At 38.6% G+C, this 22,541-nt stretch overlaps 2 protein-coding genes and 1 long non-coding RNA gene across 6 annotated transcripts; 1 reads left to right on the top strand and 2 right to left on the bottom strand.

Annotated features, from left to right (window-relative positions):
- Positions 1 to 1,166: 1,166 nt before the first annotated feature.
- On the bottom strand, positions 1,167 to 2,362 carry LOC116193144. Its single transcript, XR_004154208.1, has 2 exons — positions 1,722 to 2,362; positions 1,167 to 1,393 (listed from the first exon to the last, which is right to left on the bottom strand). It is a non-coding gene; the product is annotated as an uncharacterized LOC116193144 (long non-coding RNA).
- Positions 2,363 to 2,648: 286 nt separating this feature from the next.
- LOC116193142 lies at positions 2,649 to 19,331 on the top strand. Its single transcript, XM_031521917.1, has 22 exons — positions 2,649 to 3,709; positions 5,555 to 5,670; positions 5,895 to 6,103; positions 7,550 to 7,666; positions 8,553 to 8,681; positions 8,802 to 8,927; positions 9,090 to 9,145; positions 9,233 to 9,332; positions 9,419 to 9,536; positions 10,667 to 10,873; positions 11,998 to 12,334; positions 13,152 to 13,245; positions 13,798 to 13,906; positions 14,154 to 14,425; positions 14,538 to 14,665; positions 14,799 to 15,033; positions 15,687 to 15,875; positions 16,415 to 16,704; positions 17,260 to 17,470; positions 18,198 to 18,440; positions 18,562 to 18,650; positions 18,770 to 19,331. The coding sequence occupies exons 1-22, from the start codon at positions 2,892 to 2,894 to the stop codon at positions 18,915 to 18,917; spliced, it is 4,341 nt and encodes a 1,446-aa protein (XP_031377777.1). The 5' UTR covers positions 2,649 to 2,891; the 3' UTR covers positions 18,918 to 19,331.
- A 544-nt stretch (positions 19,332 to 19,875) lies between these two features.
- Positions 19,876 to 22,289, bottom strand: LOC116193143 (glutamyl-tRNA(Gln) amidotransferase subunit C, chloroplastic/mitochondrial). Of its 4 annotated transcripts, none has more exons than XM_031521918.1 (7): positions 22,241 to 22,289; positions 22,030 to 22,125; positions 20,902 to 21,007; positions 20,782 to 20,822; positions 20,487 to 20,542; positions 20,302 to 20,353; positions 19,876 to 20,218 (listed from the first exon to the last, which is right to left on the bottom strand). In XM_031521918.1, exons 1-7 carry the CDS (start codon positions 22,264 to 22,266, stop codon positions 20,143 to 20,145), a joined length of 453 nt encoding a protein of 150 aa, XP_031377778.1. In that variant the 5' UTR covers positions 22,267 to 22,289; the 3' UTR covers positions 19,876 to 20,142. The 4 variants fall into 4 exon arrangements, with proteins under 4 accessions (XP_031377778.1, XP_031377781.1, XP_031377780.1 ...); XM_031521921.1 differs by lacking the exon at positions 22,241 to 22,289 and adding an exon at positions 21,684 to 21,919 and having other exon boundaries at positions 22,030 to 22,168; XM_031521920.1 differs by lacking the exon at positions 22,241 to 22,289 and adding an exon at positions 21,684 to 21,919 and having other exon boundaries at positions 20,902 to 21,139; positions 22,030 to 22,161.
- Between the last annotated feature and the right edge of the window lie 252 nt (positions 22,290 to 22,541).

The following is a 22,541-nucleotide window of genomic DNA, read 5'->3' as shown; positions in this document are numbered from 1 at the left end:
GGTAGCAAGTTCATAACCAGTTTCCAATATATGAGAACGCAAATTAGTTTGTCAACAGCAAATAAGAATATTTCAATAAGAAGTTTATTTAACAACAAAGTTCCCTTCGCCTCCATGCTCATTGGGTTGTATCGTTGGACGATCCTCCGCCTCCACGCTCATTGAAAGTACTTAAATGTCCAATATAGTGGGTAAAAAAGTGAAAAATTGAACCTTCATCAAGATTGAACCTTCCAAATCAAGTTAAGCATGTTTAAATCGATCGCACATGAAACATGACTAATCTTCAATCATGTCACAACCCGAAAATTTGAGAGAGTATCCTCTAAAATATCTCAACATCCATCCCAAATCATAAACATGCTATATGTGTATATATACATATATTTTCCATAAACTTCCAAGAATAAATACAAGCAATCCCGTCAAACACACTAATATATTCAGATCTTAATGATGATGATGAATCATTAAACATCTAGCATTCCCACAGTAATTCATAGAACAACTAAACCAAATGTTTCAGATCGTAACAAATCCATAAACATTTGATACATAACTTAATACCTACAATATATATAAGGATCTAGCTAGAAGTCCTTCATGCCGATCCCCATCTGTTTAAAAAATTCTCCTGTGCTGCTAGTCTAGATCCTAACTCATCTGAAAAATATATGCAGGGGGTGTGAACTGTATTTCAGTGAGTATTAAGTTCCACAATAAAATAAAGTAATACTCATTTATTCATTCACATCAACATTCACAATTATATAACTTATTATCAAAATTACTACTGACATATATACCTATTGTTCAGTCTCGAATTTCTCTCTTACTAACCAATTCAATATTGCATAACTCAAGTAACCATTCTTAAGCACAAATATTAGCCATAGGGTCGCAATCCTCGCGATAAAGTTCCGACAGTACCGTGTCCCCGCATCCATTATCAACAAGTTCCTCATTTTATTCTCACAAGTGGGGGCTGCCCATTATTCTCAGATATTAAGAGTGTAGATGCCATTTTATATCTCGCTGATTCAACAATCTAAGCATTCCTTTTTTGTATTATGCCGAATCAACGGTTTAGGCGTGCTTTTTGTATCTCGCCGGATCAGCGATCTAAACGTCCTTTTTATATGCTGCCAGATTAACGGTCCTATGGCTATACATAACAACATCACACGCTTTAATTAACTGAACTCATTTACAATGAATCATCAAGATCCTCATAACCTCTTCACTCAACTTATTTCATTTAAACAAGCATTGATATAATTAATTTAAGATTTAGATTCGTTCTATAATGGAATAAAAATATTCACAAAGACCTCCAAAATGACAACTGAATGAGTAGTGCCTTCCAGGTGTATTGTCTCGGTCTCACCATCCCCTATAATTCATAAATATAGCAAGAAAAACAAGTTATACCTCATATTGATTTTGCTCACGGATTTCACAAACTAAATAACACACATTGATCTCAAAAGATCAAAGAGGCCAAAAATACATAATCACAGTAATAGCAACAACCACTTGGCACTTCACCCAAGAAATCCAATATCATGAAACTCAAGGCAGCAGAGAGTAATCTCTTAGCAATTTCTATACAATATTAATTTTAATCTATGTTATAAGTTTATAATAGCTTGTCTAAGTTAAAATAGCAATAACTAGAACTTTGGCATCGACTAAACAAAGATATAATTGAATTCACTAACCATATCCAGTTAATACGAATCCAACAACGATCATTATACTTAAGCTACCTCACCAGCCAGCAGAGGGCAGTCCCGATGGGGGGGGGGGGGGGAGAAGGGGGCAGTTTCTGCTGTGAACTAGCTCGTTGCTTCCCCTTTAGGTGAGGTCACTGCAATCCCTTGGCGGGAGGAGATGCGGGTGAGGTGGGGAGAGGATGAAGATGGCAAAGGAGGAGCAAGAGAGAGAGTGTGTCACAGAGGAGGATAGAGAGATTGGGCGAAAAACATCAAGGCTGCTTTTAAATTTTTAAAAAAGTTGTGAATGAGAAGAGCGGAGATGAATGGAATAATTTTCCGCTATCAAAAGTAACCTCACTGATTATGCTTGGATAGAATCGTTTCTTCACTCAACACTCGACAATAATATTCAGCCAAAAAAACACTCAATAAGAAAAGCCTGAATAATTTTCTTCATCCTTCACATTAGGCTGAAGTGCGACAGATTCACAAAGTTAGCAGGCCGAGTTCAACCGATTGAAACTATATGGGTAAAAATTGAATGATTGCAAACTTCAGGGACCGAATTAAAATTCGAGCCTCAAAAGATTAGGACATGACTGGCCTCACTTTATTAGTGCGGTAATCGCTTTCAGTTCTTTTATTACTTGTCCGTTCGTAAATCTCTTCCTTGTTTAGCACAGCGCGTGGGTTTAACGCTCCTAAGCTCCAGCGTGGAGCCGTCTCCGCCTCGCGTATTCAAAGCGGTCAGTCTTACCACTTTCGGCAACGTCCTCACTTTTCATTGGTTGGAGGTGCTCTCCGACCAATTGGAAAAGAGTGCACAATAATTTATCCTGAAAACGGATGTAGAGAATCGATCGCTCTATCTTCTTCTCCACCATCTTCTCGGTTCGGTTCCTTCTCATTTGCTTGCTCGTCACCCATTTCCTGTCTTCTCGTCTTCTCTGCGTTGAAAGTTCTACGGCCAATTTTGGTGGGGTTTCGCCATCTCCGGCGAGGAGGAAGAAGATATATACGTACACCTTTACGTACATACAGGCGGGATTGTGATTGCTTTCTCAGCTCGTCATGGTGCGAGGAGTGGAGCTTTCACTCACAGAACTTCAGAACCTAATCGATACAAACCCTAATTATCCTAACTAATGTATCTCACAGCCATTGAATCGGTTAATGGCTCGATTCCCGCCTCGCTGCCTCCACCTCGTTGTCTTCCTAGCCCTCATCCTGAACCCTAGAACAGTCCTCGCCGCATTCTCGGACTCCGATTCTGATGAGCTCCTCTTTCACCAGGACTACTCCCCCCCGGCACCCCCGCCGCCGCCGCCTCACCCGCCGTCGGTATCGTGCGAGGACGATCTCGGAGGCATCGGCTCGCTTGACTCGGCGTGCCAGATAATCTCCGACCTTAACCTCACCAAGAATGTGTACATTGCGGGAAGTGGCAGCCTCGCGATTCTGCCCTCTGTGCGGTTCCTTTGCCCCAGGGAGGGCTGCGAGATTACCGTCAACATCAGTGGGAATTTCTGTCTCGGAGAGAATGCCACGATTGTTACAGGAACCTTTGAGCTGAACGCCTTCAATGCGAGCTTTGCCAACGGGACGGCGGTGAATGCGACGGGGCTGGGGGGCCCACCGCCGCCCCAGACTAGTGGTACTCCGCAGGGGGTCGATGGGGCAGGCGGGGGCCATGGAGGGCGAGGAGCAGGCTGCTTTACGGAGGAGGACAAGGAGAAGGGAAAAACCCCTGATGATGTCTGGGGAGGAGACGCGTACTCGTGGCAGTCGCTGGACCAGCCGTGGAGCTATGGGAGCAAGGGAGGGAGCACTAGTAGAGAGATGGATTACGGGGGAGGAGGAGGGGGGAGAGTCAAGCTCGTAATCGGGGGATACTTGGAGGTCAATGGCAGTCTGTCGGCGGATGGAGCTAACGGAGGGAGCAGAGGGGGCGGTGGCTCCGGTGGCAGCATCTATGTCAAGGCACAGAGAATGTAAGTCATTTCTCTACTTCCTTCCCTTTCTCCCCGCTCGGCTTCTGATATTATAATCACGTCCCGCTCTTTCCTCATCCTCATTATGATCATGGACGGTATTGGTATTTCGAAATTAGACTGAACATTGGGAGGATGAAGATGGGGAAGGAGTATTTGATTCTACGAGTGGCAACAATCGATTTTGTCTGGAATATGTGATACTGCCACCCTTCAGCCCCCTTTAAGCTGTCCGTCCTTAGTTTGAGACGGAGAATCCCATGAAGCTAGAAACTTTTATTTGTTTATTTATTTATTTTTTTTGCCTTTGTTCATTTGCATCCTTGTGGTTTGACAACCGGAAACTTTGTGGAATATCATGGACACGCTTGCACCCGGTTACATAGTATTGGACTGTGACAGCGACTCTCCCCTGCATTTGCTGGCTGGACTTTCCATTTCTGGGAAGGGAATTACGGAATGGTGCATTACCGATATTCTGGAAATAGAGAAATAAACAAACTGTTGACGGTCGTCATATTGTTTTACTTAAGTGGAAATTAATAGATTGTGAGAAGTAAGGGTGATGAAAGTTGGCTGTCATCTCCGGATCACCCTCTATGAAACATTATCGCAATCCTTTGTCCCTTTTTTTTTTTGGGTCTGGGAAGAATTATAATAGCGTCAAATAGAAGGAAGGAAATTCATAATGGGGATTATTTATCTCAAGCTCCTTAAGTGTTCTTTCTCAGAATACATGAGCTAGACTTAGCTTCCTACTTGATAGCAAGTCTGTTTGGTGGATCTGATAGTTTCCTTTTTCCTTTCTTCACGCTTCACAATTGGTGTTCTTTTTTTTGAGCTTTGGAGCTGGGGGAGGGGGTGGGATTGGGGTTTCTAATAATAAGTCCCTTGTTTTGCCGAAAGTTTGGCTGGTTCACAAGCCTCTTTTTAGGTTATATTCGTTAGTTTATTGGCTTGATCAACACTGTAAATATGTTAGTTTAGGTAACCACCAATATGAGCACACAACGGTGGACCTCCATTTCTACATACCATAATATACGGATAATTAATCACTCTTTATCCAAAATATAGATTAATAACATTTGATTATGAAGAGAATAAGATTAGATGTAAGAGGAACAAGTGTTTTGGTTCCTTTGGGCAGGTGGTGAACTGATAATGCTATTCAAATGCTTCCATAAGAAGTCTTAGTTCTACGATAATGATTTACGTTGATAAGGGAAGAGGAGCTTTGAGAAGATGTTGGTGCTTGTGAAGCCTTCCAAGGTGAAAATGAGTTGGTGTATCTCTTTTCCTAGTTGGATTAGGAAAATAAAGAGAGATTGAATTTGTGAGGTGAATTAGGCTTGACAGATCATGAGGAAAACCTCATCTTTGTGGATTATATGCATGGAATCTTGATCTATTACTAAAACATTCCAGTAGATTATACCACAAAGGCACCGCACTCAGCCAATATTTTGTTTTAGTAAGCCTATCAGCAAAATGCACTAGCTACTAAGCCTATTCTTGTTGGGTTGGGAACAACCACATGGCCATATGATTCTGTTGTTACCTGCAAAACTGTTTGCATTTTGTGCATGCAAGCCATATCAACCTAGGGTCAAGCGTAACCTGTTCTCTCTAGCGGTGTCGTTCAGATTTCAGCCAAACATGGATGTTTCTGATTTGCATTATGTGAAAAGATTTCTTACTATTTAGATCGCAATTGAAGGCATTGATCGTTTTCTCCGTCATGTATTCATCTTTCTCTGAGTGTTTAGTGATCATAGATCACTCCTATGATACTATTAAAAGTTCCCTTGAATAACCTTTCATCTGAGTGCTTGTGGAGAGCAGGACAGGAAATGGTCAGATAAGTGCATGTGGTGGTGATGGTTATGCTGGAGGCGGAGGTGGAAGAGTTTCAGTCAATGTCTTCAGTCGGCATGATGATCCAAAAATATTCGCACATGGTACATCCTACCTTTTATCACCTTCAGTCACTTAGTCATGTACATGTACTCTTTTCCGAACATTGATATCAAGTATGAGAAGTATGAGAGATTGAAGAGAAACTCTATAGTTCTCGTGTTTTGAATTGAAATTGTACAACCTTCATCGTTCTATATTTGCTGGTTCATCGTTCTCTAGCATTCTAAACCCTGACTAATACAACTTCTGTGAAATGCTATTGTAGGAGGAAAAAGTTTTACCTGTCCAAATAATAATGGTGGCGCTGGAACCTTTTATGATGCTGTTCCTCGGCGTCTTATTGTTGACAACCACAATATGTCCACAGATTCAGATACCCTGCTGATGGAATTCCCAAATCAGCCCCTTTGGACAAATATTTATGTCCGAAATCGTGCTAAAGCTTCTGTTCCCTTGCTTTGGAGTCGTGTTCAGGTTTGTCAAGTTGATCTGGTTCTTTTTCTTTCATGTACTTTTGCCATTCATTTGTAAGTTAACTGGAAGAGGTGGTTTTAGGAAAATATTAACTCAGTCATCACAGCTATCAGATAATGATTCTAAGATCAAATTAACTAGATGTAGACCAACACATTGAGCTAAAATATTAATCTAATCATGTTATGGTAGTACTCAATAAAGGTATTGTAATATCCAATCTCTGCGCCTCATTGATATCTTACTGTCATTGACCTTTCTTTGAGATTGATAGGAGGAAGCATGATATTTTATTTCTTTTATTAATATCTATTATTTATTTTTGTTAATATTTTAACATGTGCATTGTGGGTGGATGTTGTAAAAAGTTGTGTTTAAATAAAATGAAGTATAGTGAAGGGGGAAAAAGTATAGTTTCTCTTCTATTCAATCTATGAAACCAAAATATAAAAAAAGCATACATTCATGAGTAGTACGTAATCTTGCTATTCCCCTAATTAAATTTAGGGTATCTGTTCTGTATTGTATAACGTTTAAACATAACTGTCGTGGAATTTCATTGTGATCATATGGCCAATCATTAGTAAGCAGAAAGGTAAAGAAAAGCAGACAGTTAGCCAACTGTCTAGACAATAACACAGAAATGGCATCTCAAAGTACATTAGAAATCACAATTCAGCAAATAAGGAAAATGAAATTAGAGGAAGTAGGTGGTCCTACAACTTTTTTAGTCTTGTGAAATATGTGAAAAATAAATAGACAACTAGACATATTTAGAGTATCGAAAAGTTGTGCATATGAAGTCACAAAAATATATACTTTACATATATCTGATCCTTCATGAAAAGGAACGAATATATACTATTATTCTAATTTAAATTTGTAGATTATAGAAGGTCATGCCAAGCGAATCTCAAGAAAAATATGGAAAGTCAAAATTTTTTAGGAAATCTATGTTCTGAAGGAGCAAAATTGGGGAAAATCTTTTAGAATAAAATGAACCATTAATAAGGTTATGCAAAGGATGTGGTAAACGATTCTTGCGTAAAAGCATAGATTGATTGTTGTGTAATCTTGTGTTTCTACATATCTTTGAAGAGGAATGTGTTTTTGCGACTTATACCTTTTTGGCTTGTCCTCTGTTGGATTCAAACCAAAATTATGTAAATGTTTGATCTTTTTAGTGGAAAGAAGATCTTGTATTGTGTTATATCTGAGTTTTGTTTCCGTGTTCATCTGCATGTATGTGTGCCTTTTCTTTCTAGGTGTTTTGTCATAGTGCTTTTACCTTGACTCATCTCCTTCACTTTTCTTAGTGTGTATCTGTTACAGAATTTCTTTTAGTTATATATATCCTTTGTAATTAAATATTCTCTAACATCTTATTTCCCTTCTCAAGTGACGCTGCTGTTGAAAGTTCTCTGGGCTCTGTGTGATGTTTTTCAGGTCCAAGGACAGATAATGCTAAATAAAGGAACTTTGAGTTTTGGGCTAGAACGTTATGCAACGTCAGAGTTTGAATTACTGGCGGAAGAATTGTTAATGAGCGACTCTTTGATCAGGGTGAGTCTACTTTTACCATTACGAGTTTTTTGAGTACGATATAGAACTTTATGATGTTCTGTCATGTGATGTCTTAGAATAGTAGTATTGCATGCTTATATCTACTATGCTGCCAAAGCGCTAAGTCATTTCATTTATGTTACTTTTTAAACTTTATGATATTAGTTCATGTCGGTGTCAAAAGTTAATGGTTCAATCAGTTGAACTGAAAAGTAGGCCAGGTCTCATTGTCTCTATAATGAAATTCCTAGATCCCGACAATATGATGGGAAACACTTAATTGGATGAGTGGGCTCTGGACGGGTTTTCAGGGACAGAACTAAAATACTTACATTTGGAAGATATCATTAAATTTTAAGATTACCATACCAGAAAGATTTAATGCTAGGGCTACTAAATATGATATAGCTGATGAAATTGCATGAATTTTCTCTGCACATCAATCCTTAATGGAAATGAAGATCTTTTATGTATTGATAGGAAAATGGAGGAGTAAAGTCAGCATCCCTGAAAGATTTTAGAAAGACACTGAAATACCCTTACTTTTAAATTGAGTTCTCGATAGACACCGAAAAAAGAAAAAAGCCAATCTTACAATATTTACTGATGTATCATAGAATATTCTAAAATCTAAAAAGAAAAATTGGGAAAAAATGAACTAACTAAACTAGCTGGGCAAATTTCAGAATTTTATATGTATGCTTTCTAAAAGGTGAGTCAACCCAGTTATCTATTTCTGCTACTGCTTGGGTCATCTTCTTATGTGATGGGCACCTTGCAAGTTGTGTTGATTTATGTTGGGTTGCTAAGTTAGCGTTCTGTTTTTCTGTTTCTTCATCTGATCTTCTCATTATGGTCTTTATTAATATCAATTGGTTGATGGTAGGTGTATGGGGCCCTACGGATGTCTGTGAAAATCTTTTTGTTGTGGAATTCCAAAATGGTCATAGATGGTGGTGGTGATGCAGCTGTTGCAACTTCCTTGCTTGAGGCTAGTAACTTAGTCGTCCTCAGGGTATTAAACATAGCTTTTTTAGTTTCTGAATTTTTCCACACATGTTTCAATTTCATTTTCCTGTTTTGCAAATGACATGCTTTACTTCTAACGAAGAATCGTGGACTTTTCTTTGCCCAGGAAGCTTCTGTGATACGTTCTAACGCAAATCTCGGGATTCATGGACAAGGTTTGCTGAATCTATCAGGACCAGGGGATATGATTGAAGCACAAAGATTGGTGCTCTCACTATTTTATAGTATTCATGTGAGTTTTTCAGAGGAAAAATTGTATAGAGCTTTTTTGGTTTCATTAATTTTTTTGGGGGGGGGGGGGGGGGGGGAGGAGAAAGGAATTATCTCCTCTAGTTGATATATTGAGCAAGCATAAAATAGGCACTAAATGATGGTTTTGATTTCTCCTGTGAAGGTTGGTCCGGAATCTGTTTTGCGTGGACCCTCAAACAATGTGACATCAGATGCTGTGTGAGTTTGAATTGATGACTTCTATGCTGTTTGGATTTATAAGCTTCATCCACTGTGCTGAGTTTTCCACAATAACTGCTCCGACAGAATTCCGAGGCTTCATTGTGACTCACAAGCTTGTCCCATGGAAATACTTCAACCGCCTGAAGATTGCAATGTCAACTCCTCCCTCTCTTTTACTCTCCAGGTGGTTAAATTTGAGACATCTTGCAGCATTATGAAAAGTTTGCTTTATTTTGTTTATGTAACAATTTTGCTGCTTTGGGTTTTCAGATATGTCGGGTTGAGGATATCAGTGTTGAAGGTATGGTAGAAGGATCTGTTGTTCATTTTCACAGGGCAAGAACGGTTGCTGTCCACTCTATTGGAACAATAAGTGCATCGGGTTTGGGTAAGTATAGATGACTGATGATCATAACAATATTACTTCTTTGCCCAAGCTCTCGAGAAATTGCACACCCACATGTTGCAATTCCTTCTTTGCATTCTGGTGAGATATAAAGCCTACTTTGGAATGATGAATGGAGAATTGAGAAACAAGAATATTTGAAATGTTCGCTCTTTTTTTGCTTTTTTTTTTTCACTTATCCCCGTTTGGTTTCTTTCAGATAAAGCAGCTAATTTGGGGAACTTTGCGGTAGTTATGGAGTAGTAGGATACTATTTAACAGAACATGCTAAATTTCAAGTGAAATATATCAAAATTGATGGTCTTGGCCTGAGATGAGTTATCCAGATGTGGTATAGTAAAGTTTCAATTTTTTGTTTTAATGCATATGGTATACTTTGCTTCTTAATTGACAATATTTTATCACGTGCCATCAGATTATGGTGTTTCTTTAATTTGAATGAGCAAGATTTATCCTTACTAATTGCTTCTGAAGGAGTTTTTGTTCATAGATGTTACTCATGTTTGATTCCCCCCCCCCCCCCCCCCCCCCCCCCCCTTTGAGTGAGTTAACACTTGGGTCCTCAAATTTGTAGGGAGCCAACACATAGGTCTGCGAAAAAATCATAACAAAAAGGCCCTTTTTAAGGACCCAAATGCCAGCCAAAAAAAGCCTAAAAGGGCCTTTTTGTTAGGGTTTTTGAAAATTCAGGGACTAAATTGGCAGCAATTTTTTTTTTCAAGGACCTATCTTGTTGGCTCGCTACAAATTTGAGAGGACCCCAGTGTTAGCGGACTCTTTTTTTTTTATTTAAAAAAATTTGGTCCTTAACTAACGTGTTTTGGTTTCTTCCCTATTTCGTCGCGTTATTATTGTGAGTTTACCTTTTGTCAAAGCAGTGTGCCATTATCTATTAAATTAAGCCAGTTCTTGCATGTGCTAACTCAGAATCACTGTTAATCTGCATACGCAGATAAATTTTATAGCCTCCATTTATGGAGTAGAAAACCTCCGTCTTTCAAGTCTATTTATTTATAGTTGCAAGGATAGAGGTGGCCTGTTGCTGAAATGAGCAGAATCTGGAAGTTTCCTAGATAAATGACTTTCAGTAATTATAACATGTAACTGTACAGGTTGCACGGGAGGAATAGGTAGAGGAAGTGTTATCAATGGAATTGGAAGTGGTGGAGGACATGGCGGCAGAGGTGGGGCTGCATGCTACAATGATAAGTGTATCCAAGGTGGGATTTCTTATGGAAATGAAGAAATGCCATGTGAACTTGGTAGTGGAAGTGGAAACGATAGCACTGGTGGTTCAACTGCTGGCGGGGGTGTAATAGGTGAGTTGAATTTTGGAAAGATCAGCCAGATTGTCTTTTAATTTTTTCTTTTCCCCTGCTTTTATATATCACACACACACACACACACACATATATATCAGTGAAGGGTTCAGTTACGCCAAGAGGATGCCTAACTACTAAAAAAAAAAAATGCTCTTCCACTTTTTGGATGAAAAGGTCAAGAAGAATTTGATGAAAATATTCTACAGATGATTCCATTATGTGCCATTGTTTAATCTCAAGACAGAAAAAGAAAAGTAATTTGTTCAACGATCTGTTATAGCATTCTCATGCCTGCAGAGCAAGTCATCAAATGAGCAGTCCCTTCTTTAGAGTTTCTGATTAATTTTGCTTTGCTACTGATATAGATGTGTTTCATGTGAACTTCAACTTCATTTAGGGGTGAAAAATAGGTCCGGAAACGGTATCGGAATGATCAACTCCATTTCCAATTGTTTGGTAAAGGGGGATTGAAACCTATTTCCCTCAAAACGGGGGGATTCAAAACCAACCCCCCGGCTCCGGGGCCAAAATCAGGAAATCTGATTCCCTTATTGCACCCACGGAGTGATATCTTGAATGTAATTAGTGAAACTCTAGTGGACCTCTTTATTTGGCAACTCTTGATTGTACATGTTCTCAATATACATCTTATTATTTACTTTTTTTTTATATTATATTTCTCTCTTTTTTAAAAGTTTACGGCAAAATCCTTCTAGTTTCTCTATGAAATTAAAGTTTTTTCACCAAATAATTCTAAGCAAGAAAACCTAATAATTTCTCTTTACCTCAAATCTATTATAGAGAAGTTTGTAAATGAGTATGTCATATTTCTATTATGCCATATGTATCTAATATGCTATTACAAAAAGCAATGGAAATTGAAAGTTCATTCCAATTCCGAAAGGATATCTATATATATATATATAAACCAAACACAGGAAAGTGAATTGAACTCCGATTCCGTGATAACCAAACAGAAAGGGGAATTAGTCATTCTGTTTCTGATTCCACCCCATTCCGATTCCGGGACCTAAACAAAATGGCCCCTTATTTGCTGCTTGTTCTCTCTACTTTGTCAGAAATAATTTTCATTTTTTCTTCCCTCTACATTGATGGTACAGTAATGGGTTCAGTGGAGCATCCTCTCTCAAGCTTGTCCATTGAGGGCTCAGTGACATCTGATGGAGAAAGTTTCGCACATTTCATGCCAAAAGAAGAATCAGCTTTTGTCAATACCGCAAATGGAGGTCCAGGAGGTGGTTCTGGGGGTACCATATTATTGTTCTTGCAAGCCCTGGATATCAGCAACTCTGCAGTTCTTTCTAGTGTTGGGGGCAGGGGTAGTCCTAATGGAGGTGGTGGAGGTGGTGGCGGAAGGATTCACTTTCATTGGGCAAACATCCCTACGGGAGATGTCTATCAGCCAATTGCCAGCGTGAATGGGAGCATTGATACTGGGTATGTATCTCCTCGTCTTATTCTTATTGTCTTGTGGGCACACAACCTCTTTTTTTAAAATAAAGGTCCGGTAAGTTTTGTCTTTACACTACCAATGGTTAGCACCGTAAGTGGGACATCCTTACTGGAGATGTGGATAGATTATCTACTTTGTGATAGAGTGATATCATGTGATAGAATTTTGTGGAGCAATTTTAAATTAGTTTGTAGTATTCATGTTGAGAAAGAATCACTGATTTTACATTCCTCTTAGATAAATGGTCTGGAAAAGGTGACTCGTGAGTATTTTGATTAGAAAAAGAGTGACTGCAGGGATAAAACTTTGTCAGCTCTTGACAGTAATTCATTATTGTGCATAGGAGGACATGGAACGTGTAAATAAATGAACCTTTGTTTAGGGTCAACCTACTTTAAGTGAAATTCATATTCATGACTGGTTTAAAGTGACGATCTTTCTCAGATGAAGGCTAATAGTTTATATTAGAGGCCTATATTCACATGGATGCCTGAGAATGGGTGGTCTTTTGGTACAGCAAGGCTGGGATATTAATGGGTTTCTTGATACAACCTTATGTCCAGCTTTTGAAAATGAGATCCGGATGTTCTTTATCTCTATATATCATTACGGATTTGCTTGCTTATACAAATATGTGTTGGCCCCTTTTATATGCATTTGCCATGTGCTTCTGCTATTTTATTTAGGGCATGATGCATGGTGGCTAACTATCAGTCCAATGCAATGAATAGTGCAGTGCAAAAAGAACATGCAAAATAATCAATTTTTTTCCAAAGGTGATGCTGTATGCTTGTGTTATAGGGGAGGTTTGGGTAAAGATCCCAGGGGGGCTGGAGAAAATGGTACAGTGACTGGGAAGGCTTGTCCCAGAGGACTCTATGGGACATTTTGTAAGGTAATTTGCAATCCTTTGGCATTGTGCCATGTCTATCCTTCTCTAGACCTGTATGATTTTATATATTTGAAATTTTTGGACTTATTATTACTTCTGCATCTTTTAGTATTTATTATATCCATCCTTCTTAAATATCTGAAAAATAAAGACCCTGATATCCTCAAGTCATGGAAATTTAAAAGGTTCTTCATGCATCCTGACATGGTGGAGAACATCTGAAAACATGCTTGCAATTCATGTTTAATTAAGAATATCTACACATGAAGTTTCCTTGACAATACAAGAAGCTTCATTTCTTCTTTGTTTATTTTCTTTTATGGCATCTCTCAATTTTCTCTAGCTATGGATATGCCAAATTTTATGTCAAAATTTATATTTGGTGAACTTGATCCTTGTTGAGAATGCTACATTTAATTTTCTTGTACTTTAGTAATTCTCTCTCTTTCTCTCTCTCTCTAGATCAGGCTTTCTAGGCATTTATAAGCACTGCAAATTTGTCAGAAACGACTTTTATTTCTGATTTACCATTGTGATTTATTTGTTTTAATTCAGGAATGTCCAGCTGGCACATTTAAGAATGTAACTGGATCAGACAGGGAACTTTGTCATCACTGTCCTGCGGATGAGCTTCCTCATCGTGCCATATATATTCCTGTACGAGGTGACGGATCTATGGTGCTTAAATGGTCCACAAGCTCCTGCAGAGACTAGATGCTATAGTTTATTAAATAGTTGCATCTTTTCACCATGATGGAAGCATTATTATGGTTGATTAATGCTTGAAGAGTCGTGGCATTATCATAATAAATAACCCTGTTTACTGTCTCTTTGCGAGGTGGCATTTCAGAAACTCCTTGCCCATACAACATTATCATAATAACTAAGCCTGTTTACTGTCTCTTTGCCAGGTGGCATTTCAGAAACTCCTTGCCCATACAAATGTGTTTCTGAGAGATATCACATGCCACATTGTTATACAGCTCTTGAGGAGTTAATTTACACATTTGGTGGGCCGTGGTTGTTTGGTCTTGTTCTTGTGGGCCTCTTGATCCTTTTAGCTTTGGTCCTTAGTGTCGCACGAATGAAGTTTGTTGGAGTGGATGAATTACCGGGACCAACTCCAACACAACGAGGTTCTCAGATTGATCACTCATTTCCTTTCCTAGAATCTTTGAATGAGGTCAGTTAAGTTCTTTTTGTATTCATGAAAGTTGAGTAGGCTGCATACAATTTTTCCTGCTTTCATTATAATTCTTATGTTTGAAATTTATGGTGTGTTCTTATTTGTTTAGGTTTTGGAAACAAACAGAGCCGAGGAATCCCAGAGTCATGTGCACAGGATGTACTTCATGGGTCCTAATACTTTTAGCGAACCTTGGCATCTCCCACATACTCCTCCTGAGCAAATAAAGGAGATTGTGTAAGCAACTCTTTTTATTCTCTTTGTTGGGCAATTATCTCTTTAATGTTTTTTGGACTTCACGATCCTCTGTGGCTTAGCTTAGTGGACTAGAGAGAATTAACCATCCATCTGCTTTGGGTCTGGTTTGCAGATATGAAGGTGCTTTCAATACATTTGTGGATGAGGTTAATGCTATAGCTGCTTATCAATGGTGGGAAGGAGCAATGTACAGCATCCTTTGTGCCCTTGCCTATCCACTTGCATGGTCATGGCAGCAATGGCGTCGAAGATTGAAACTTCAGCGTCTACGAGAGTTCGTTCGGTCAGAATATGATCATTCTTGTTTACGGTCTTGCCGATCTCGGGCCCTTTATGAAGGAATTAAGGTATATTCTACAGATTCTGGTCTAGTTTAATGTGGATCAAACTAGAAGCCTTGACCATTTCCCTTGGCTTTACATTCCTTTGTTTACTAATGCCATCTAGATAGTGATTTAGCTGCTCCATCGATCATGAGGCGTCATGCTTGCATTTCATGCATCAGTTCCTTATGCAATAAGTACCATCATTAGTTTTCTTTTTCGATTCTTAGGATGCAATTTTGGTTTCTATAGTGGTTGCTGTTGAACAGTGTTCAAGTTTATAGTGGATGGCATTCACTTCTGCAGTTTTGTTTATATTCTTGGACACTTTCTGTGTCTCTTTTCAAATGAAGGTTCTGCACATTTTGCTGTGGAAATAAAAATTGAGGTTGCAACTCGTGTTCAAGTCCTGTATTTCTTTCCATTTATATGGAATTTCAATGGATTTAATTTCTCTATCTGCAGAACTCGGGTTCTAATCTTTCGTCCAGGGACACTAATTTATTTTCAAGGGTTCCAATATTTAGTGTTGGTATCCATAATTGATTTTTATATTGATGAAGTCATCATAATTTGTTTTGAGGGACATAACCTTCTCATGGAGCAAAGTAAATTGAAAATATTTGTAGCATCTTCTCCATAACTGAAGCTTGATTGCTTGTCTTCCATCCCTGCAGGTCGCTGCAACATCTGATCTAATGCTAGCATATGTGGACTTCTTCCTGGGTGGCGATGAAAAGAGAAGCGATCTCCCAGCTCGCCTGCATCAAAGATTCCCAATGGCTATAGCATTTGGAGGTGATGGAAGCTATATGGCCCCATTTTCTCTTCAAAGCGACAGTATACTTACCAGCCTCTTGAGCCAGGTTCTTACTGATCCTGAAAGATCCTTTAAGGTGGTTTTAGAAACTGAACTTGATGTGGTCCAACACAGCTATCAGCGAACTGGATGAAATTAAACTGACTAAACCAGGTTTTTTTTCATTTGAACCATGTTATCTCAGTGGAACTGCTATATATTTTAGGACTATAAATAAAATCTGATATTGAAAATGGGAATTTTTAATATCCAATAATCTATATGTTAGGTGCATTTTAAAAAAATTGTATAATTTTTGGCATTTTAATAAAAGTTTGTTAAATATTTTATCTTTTCATAGAAACATTTTTTTAGAGAAATTGAACATTTTAGTCAATGGACCATTTTTCTCGAAGAATTTTTTTTTTCCCCATGAAGTTGAAGTGGCTATGCAAAATAGTTTTCACTACCTCATGCTTTTGTTATTTTTGTATGTCCAATGGTTGAATCCATGAATTCACAAGGGTTACAGTTGATAAGGGTTAACAATACTTGATCTTTTATATATTTTACTTCTGCTTATCTACCATAGCTTTTCTTTTGCAGGCAATTCCACCTACTACCTGGTATCGACTGGTAGCGGGTTTAAATGCACAATTGCGATTGGTTCGCCGAGGAAGACTCAGGGTTACATTGAGACCTGTTTTGAGATGGCTTGAAACTCATGCTAACCCGGCGTTAAGGATTCATGGAGTTCGTGTTGACCTTGCATGGTTCCAGGCAACAAGTTGTGGTTATTTCCAGTACGGGCTGTTGGTGTATGCCGTTGAAGAGCAAAGTGAGTCCACACATGCTGAAAGTGTTCAAGGAATAGTGCCAGCTGAGCGACAAACTCGGTACCTTGCTTTGAAATTATTTGATGTCTTAAACAGTCAATACTTATTTAAATATTGAAGAAAGTTGATCTGCAGAGCCTACTTGGATGAGGAAAACTATCCTGGTTTTACATTTTCTCTTTGTTTGGAAACCATGGAAATGAGTCACTGGCAAGTCTTGAGTAATGGCTTTTTCCAAGGGGAATATCTAAACTTGAAAAAATAAAAATAAAAAGAAAAGAAGAAAAGAAAGGGAATATAAATGCATCTCTTCCATGTAAGAAAAGCATATGAGTGAGACCATTCTCTGAATCGAACACAGCTGAGAGATTATGATGGGGAAATATATGATGGACATCTTAATTTGTGGTAGTTGAACTTGGAATATATGCACATTCCAACTTCATGATCTGAGCCTAGTGTTATTAGGACAAAGGATTGCCTAGTATGAAAGATTTTTTCTACTGGAGGAGTAAAAGCGGCGAACATTCCATGCATGACTGACGAAGTTTTATATCGGTAATAAGGTTATTTGAATGGATAATTAACATTGCCTATAAACTGGTTTTGTTACAGTGCAAAGAGCCGAAAAGAGTCATTAATATCGGGTCAGTTGGAAGAGGCATTGCTGAGCCGTTCCCAAAGGAGCAATGAAACTCACAGGAGGCGGAAACGGTCGCATGCGGGAGTTATAGATATCAGCAACTTGCAAATGCTCGAAGAGAAGAGAGATCTGTTTTATATTCTCTCTTGCGTGGTTCATAATACTAAACCTGTTGGCCACCAGGTAATTTCTTGTTTGTTTGTTATTTTTCCCTAACTCTATCCGTCATATTTCCAAATCAAGAAGTTAGGAACTAGAATTGGTCAAAATTGATATGAATAGGACCGAGACGCGGTTACAGAAGCTCTTGTAATGTTTGGAAAGATAAATTATACTGTTCTTACTTAATATGTTGATTTATATCTGGAGTGAAGATAAAAGAATTTTCACCAGAATTGACTAATTATTATTATTATTATTATTATTTTTTTATTATTGTAAAAAGGACTAATAAAATAAGTTACGGTTAACCTAATAATAATAATATTATTACTAATAATATAAGTTAGGCGTCAAGTTTTCCATTAATTTGGACGGAATCGAGGCCATAAAGGGCTCCGATGACCTCAATCCTGGGAGAGGGTGCCGGTGACCCCAATCGGGGGGTGGTGACCAGAATTGAGGCCCCCACCCCCCGTAATCGGGAGAACCCTCAAATTGGGGATTCTCCCGATTCCAGTGGGTGGAGCCATGACCCCAGCCATCACTCTCCGATTGGGGTCGCAGGTGCCCTCTGTGGTTACGATTCCGTCCAAATGCTAGAAGTGTTATTAAATCGAAAGTTTGTGCATTTTTAGGTTATGGAAAAAAATAGTTTGTGCTAGAATTGTTAAAATGTGAAAAATTTGTGCTGTTTTTTGTTATTAACCCTGTAAGTTAATTATTTCTTTATTTTGGGTTCTGTCTGCAGGATCTTGTTGGTCTAGTCATTTCGATGCTACTGTTAGGGGATTTTAGCTTAGTTTTGCTGACTCTGCTCCAGTTATACTCGATTTCTTTGGCGGATGTGTTCTTGGTTTTGTTCATACTGCCCCTCGGTGTTCTCCTCCCTTTCCCAGCGGGTATCAATGCTCTGTTCAGTCATGGACCCAGGCGCTCTGCAGGCCTGGCCCGTGTCTATGCATTGTGGAACATTACTTCCTTAGTCAATGTTGTAAGTCTCCACATCTTTTTCTCATTACTTGTTCCAGAGCGCAGTTTATGCTAGATATTGATGTCCAGTTGTATGTGTGCTGAGCTTTTACTGAGCATTGGGTTATTTATCTCAACTAAAGGTGGTTGCTTTCCTCTGCGGTTACATTCACTATAACAACCAATCCTCGGGGAAGAAGCTGCCTTACCTTCAGCCGTGGAATATTAGCATGTAAGGGCTTTGTCACCTTCCTTCCCTCAACTCAAATTATTTTAGGCTGGTAGAATCAGATGGACAGACTCTTACAGGGCAATTAGATCCATTGCTTTTTTTTCATGTCGGTGGTGCAGGGATGAGAGTGAATGGTGGATTTTCCCGGCAGGGCTGGTCCTCTGTAAAGTCTTACAGTCCCAACTGATTAACTGGCACGTTGCGAATCTGGAAATTCAGGATCGCTCCCTGTACAGTAATGATTTCGACCTCTTTTGGCAGTCCTGATACGGCAGTTTCCTGTCATCTTTTTGTTTCTTTTTTCCCTTGTATGTTGTCGTTCGTTCTTAACCCGCTGATTCCTCTTTGCTAACCCAATCATGGCCACTATCATCCATTTTGCTGTTCGTATTGTCACTGACGGATTGAGATATAGGTGAGTGAGTGAGTGAATGATAGATACAAGAATAATAGTAAACAATGAAGGGAAAGAGCAGATGTATAGAAATGAATTGACTAATGAAAGATGATTCATTCATGTGATTATTATTTTCATTTTCATTTTATTTTTATCTTTTGTATTTTATTTATATTAACAGAGGACTGAGTTTATGTTAAAGGTTTCTTTCTTGGTGCGTTATGTATATATAAACATAAGTCTACACTCTGTGTGTTATTCAACTCTTGATTTCCATTGCCATCTATTTTGGTGTTTCCTCCTCTCTCGTTTCATTTCTTTACCTTTTTACCCAGCAAAGGTTTACTATTATCATATTTAGTCAATTCATCAAATTCATGTCATGGCATCAACCCATCTATATAATGAGTATAATAACTAAGTTCTAGGTGTCTTCTCGCGTTGTCATGCCGTGACATTGTATATGTGGTATGATGTCCTCCCTCATCATAAGGTGGTGGTACCAGATGATGTGTTTCACCTTCTGGTTACTTCATTATGTGCAACCATTAACAAATGAATATTCCCGGCCTATCTAGTCTAGGGCATAAATCAATACGAAGGTTCTAATTCTCTGGCACAAATTCGTCTTAAGAATCATGCTCGGTGTAGGAAATAGAGACATCCAGCGATTGAATTAAGTTGCTGTCTAAGAGAGGAGCAAAATCAATTCCATCTTATTGCTTCTGATGGACGCAGGACTCAGAAAAGGGAAGCTTGGTTTCCTATTTTCGTTTTCTCAATGCACATTAGAAGCTTTAAAAGAAGGAAAAATTCTCCCGGTGGACATAGACGATGGAAAAGGTAGCCCTCGACAATGTTTTACTGAATCAGCAACCAACATCCCATCAAAGGTACGAGGTGATCCACAGCATTACAGGGATTGTATCTTTCTTAAACAATGAACAATGTAGCACACAAACAAGATGTCCCGATACAAACCTGCTATCCTTCAGCCCCACACGGAACGTGCATTCGTCTTCATAAATATATCATGGCTTTCTTGCAGCTCATATGAACAAAGAAAACTGCAAGTTTACTACCGATGAGATAAAATTACTCCTTACTTAAGACTTTGGGAACTTTGATATATGGCTCCTCGTAGCTTGGCACACCTGAAACCATGGCTTCCCTACACGCAGGAAAAAAAGTTTTGAACTTATCCAACGAGTCAAACATTCCATGGGAGGCAAATAAAATTAAATCACGACTGACCTGTTTTCAAATGTCTCCGGAGTGTCCTCACGCAGATTGTAAGCTTCCGTATCTATATGGGTTCAACAGGGAATTTTAGTGATTTTCAGTTTTAGCCAATCAATTTTCAGTTCAAGTCTAAAAGATGCAATAAATTTATGGCAAGCCGTAGCAGAAGCAATATATTATGTGATGAACAGAAGCACCTGCTCTTAGGGCAGGCTCGACACTCTGAAGCTCAACATCTTGAAGTTGCCCAAACCTGCCGTAAGCAAACAATGAAGAGTACATCAGCAAAAACAGAATATCTATCGAATAAACTAACATCTGCAATGTATACATTTTACTGTGACCCGAAAATGAAAAAGAAAGGTATTTCTGGCAATAGATCCAGTCAAAAGAGGGATCTAAATACATTAGAAATTCTATAGCACGAATACAGGTACTATAAATGCAGCATCAATATTGAGTGCCATATTAATTTATAGCAAATGAACGCACCAATCAATCACTTGCCGAATTTTGGGAGTGAACTCCTCAACCTGAAAATGAAAGATCAGTTTTTTACACCACTCATACTACTTTTGTACCCCAACTTGGTGATTTAACCCATATATGCACCTCAATAGGAGTGAGAGAGATTCGAGCAGTTTCAGCCAATCGCGGCACATCGGGAGGCTGAAGAGAGGACCCAGTAGCGGCTGTTGAGCAGTTCCGAAGTATTCTTCTGCATTTGGGAAAGATTGCAACTTTCGAGATGCTATTGTTGCAGTTGAATATATGATGGTTCAAAGAAATTGCTACTTCTAGCAGTAGTCCTATGCTTCCCATTGTGCTCTATCCCGAAAATAAATGCCCACTGCCATAAATTTAAAACAAGCTCAATAAGCTCGCTTCCATTATCAGTTGAAGATAAGAGTTTAAAAGGTGAATACTTCAAGCAAAAATCAGACAAAGTCTACTACAGCATTGAAAACTTTCGGTTGTCAATTCTTACATTATGTTCCCATAAAAACAGCACCAGATATATTCTATGTCTATACCTTACTTTTTGCACTTTGAAAGTACTGTCTTATTATTTCTTCTTCCTTATTTCACTTCAATCACGAGGCTTCACAGGGCTTTCAGCTGAATTTTGGAATGACGTGACATAATAAGATGAAAAAAGAAAAAAAAGGCCCCTACAATATGAATTTAACAAGAATGCTATGCACGGCCGAAAATGATGTGAGGTTCTAATAAAACCGTAGTCCAAAAAGAAATCAAATTGCGCTGTGAAAAGTCATCCAACAACAATCAAATGTCAGCAAGGGGTTATTGCCTTGAGAGACTCGCTCGTCTCATAATTTACAATAACTTTGGTGATAAACATCATCTAGGGACTCCCTTATCGCCTCAATTACCTCATATCTTATTCAATCCAAATGGTAATACTGAACATTGAGAGTCAAACGTATGAAAGCATGTCCCCATTCCCCACCCAGTGTAATGTATAAGCAATTAGAAGTAAAACTCCATTGGCATTAGCATAACAAGTTGTTTGCAGCATATCATCAAACAGGTGGCGTGCTTCATCCAGCACATCCGCTCGTAGTCACATAGCAACAGCTTCCATTAGATTAGACCCAAATGGAAGATTCTGCCTTCGAAGAAGAATCCAACATCAACGGTGGAATTGGCATAAGACTCAACGTAGAGAGAGAGAGAGAGAGAGAGAGAGAGAGAGAGAGAGAGAGAGAGAGATCTGACCTGAGCGTAGAGTGAAGTGAAGGAAGGGGGCAGGAGGAGGAGTCCACCGGAGGAGTGTGCGACTTCCAGTTCAGGTTCAGGACTTTGAGAGAGACTCTAAGACAGACAGCAGGGGAACAGAAGTAGATGATAAAAATATGATAGTGAAGCAGAAATATTAAAAATAAAAATAATAAAATAACAAAGAAAAAAGGAAGAGAAGATGGCCGACGTTTGGCAATGCGCCTGCCTGGTCATTGATTTCAACAAAACTACCTCGATAACAGTTTGGCGCTTATAAGGCCTTGAGCTCGAACCTCTATTAATGCAAAAAATTCACGCTGAAATATTATTATTCCTTAATAAGTTGACCCGGCTCGATTGAATTAATCATAATCCAATTGAACTTTCGAATAACATAGTTCATACCAAAAGTTTGTTTTTTGTAAAAGACTTTTCTTTAATTTTTTTTTCTTTTTAAAAAGAGTAAATTGTACAGTGATAGGCACATGATTTAATTGATTTTTCTTATA

The sequence above is a fragment of the Punica granatum genome, chromosome 1, assembly GCF_007655135.1.
Source record: "Punica granatum isolate Tunisia-2019 chromosome 1, ASM765513v2, whole genome shotgun sequence".
Lineage (NCBI taxonomy): Eukaryota > Viridiplantae > Streptophyta > Magnoliopsida > Myrtales > Lythraceae > Punica > Punica granatum.
This window is presented reverse-complemented; position numbering and strand designations above follow the sequence as displayed.

Coding starts and splice junctions, on each gene's coding strand:
- LOC116193142 (XM_031521917.1), top strand. CDS start 2,892: ATGGCTCGATTCCCGCCTCGCTGCCTCCACCTCGTTGTCTTCCTAGCC. Junction 12,335..13,151: donor AATGGGAGCATTGATACTGG/GTATGTATCTCC, acceptor CTTGTGTTATAG/GGGAGGTTTGGGTAAAGATC. Junction 18,441..18,561: donor TTACTTCCTTAGTCAATGTT/GTAAGTCTCCAC, acceptor TCTCAACTAAAG/GTGGTTGCTTTCCTCTGCGG.
- LOC116193143 (XM_031521918.1), bottom strand. CDS start 22,266: ATGACCAGGCAGGCGCATTGCCAAAC. Junction 21,008..22,029: donor TCACTTCACTCTACGCTCAG/GTCAGATCTCTC, acceptor TCCCAAATGCAG/AAGAATACTTCGGAACTGCT. Junction 20,823..20,901: donor TCTCTCTCACTCCTATTGAG/GTGCATATATGG, acceptor TTTCATTTTCAG/GTTGAGGAGTTCACTCCCAA.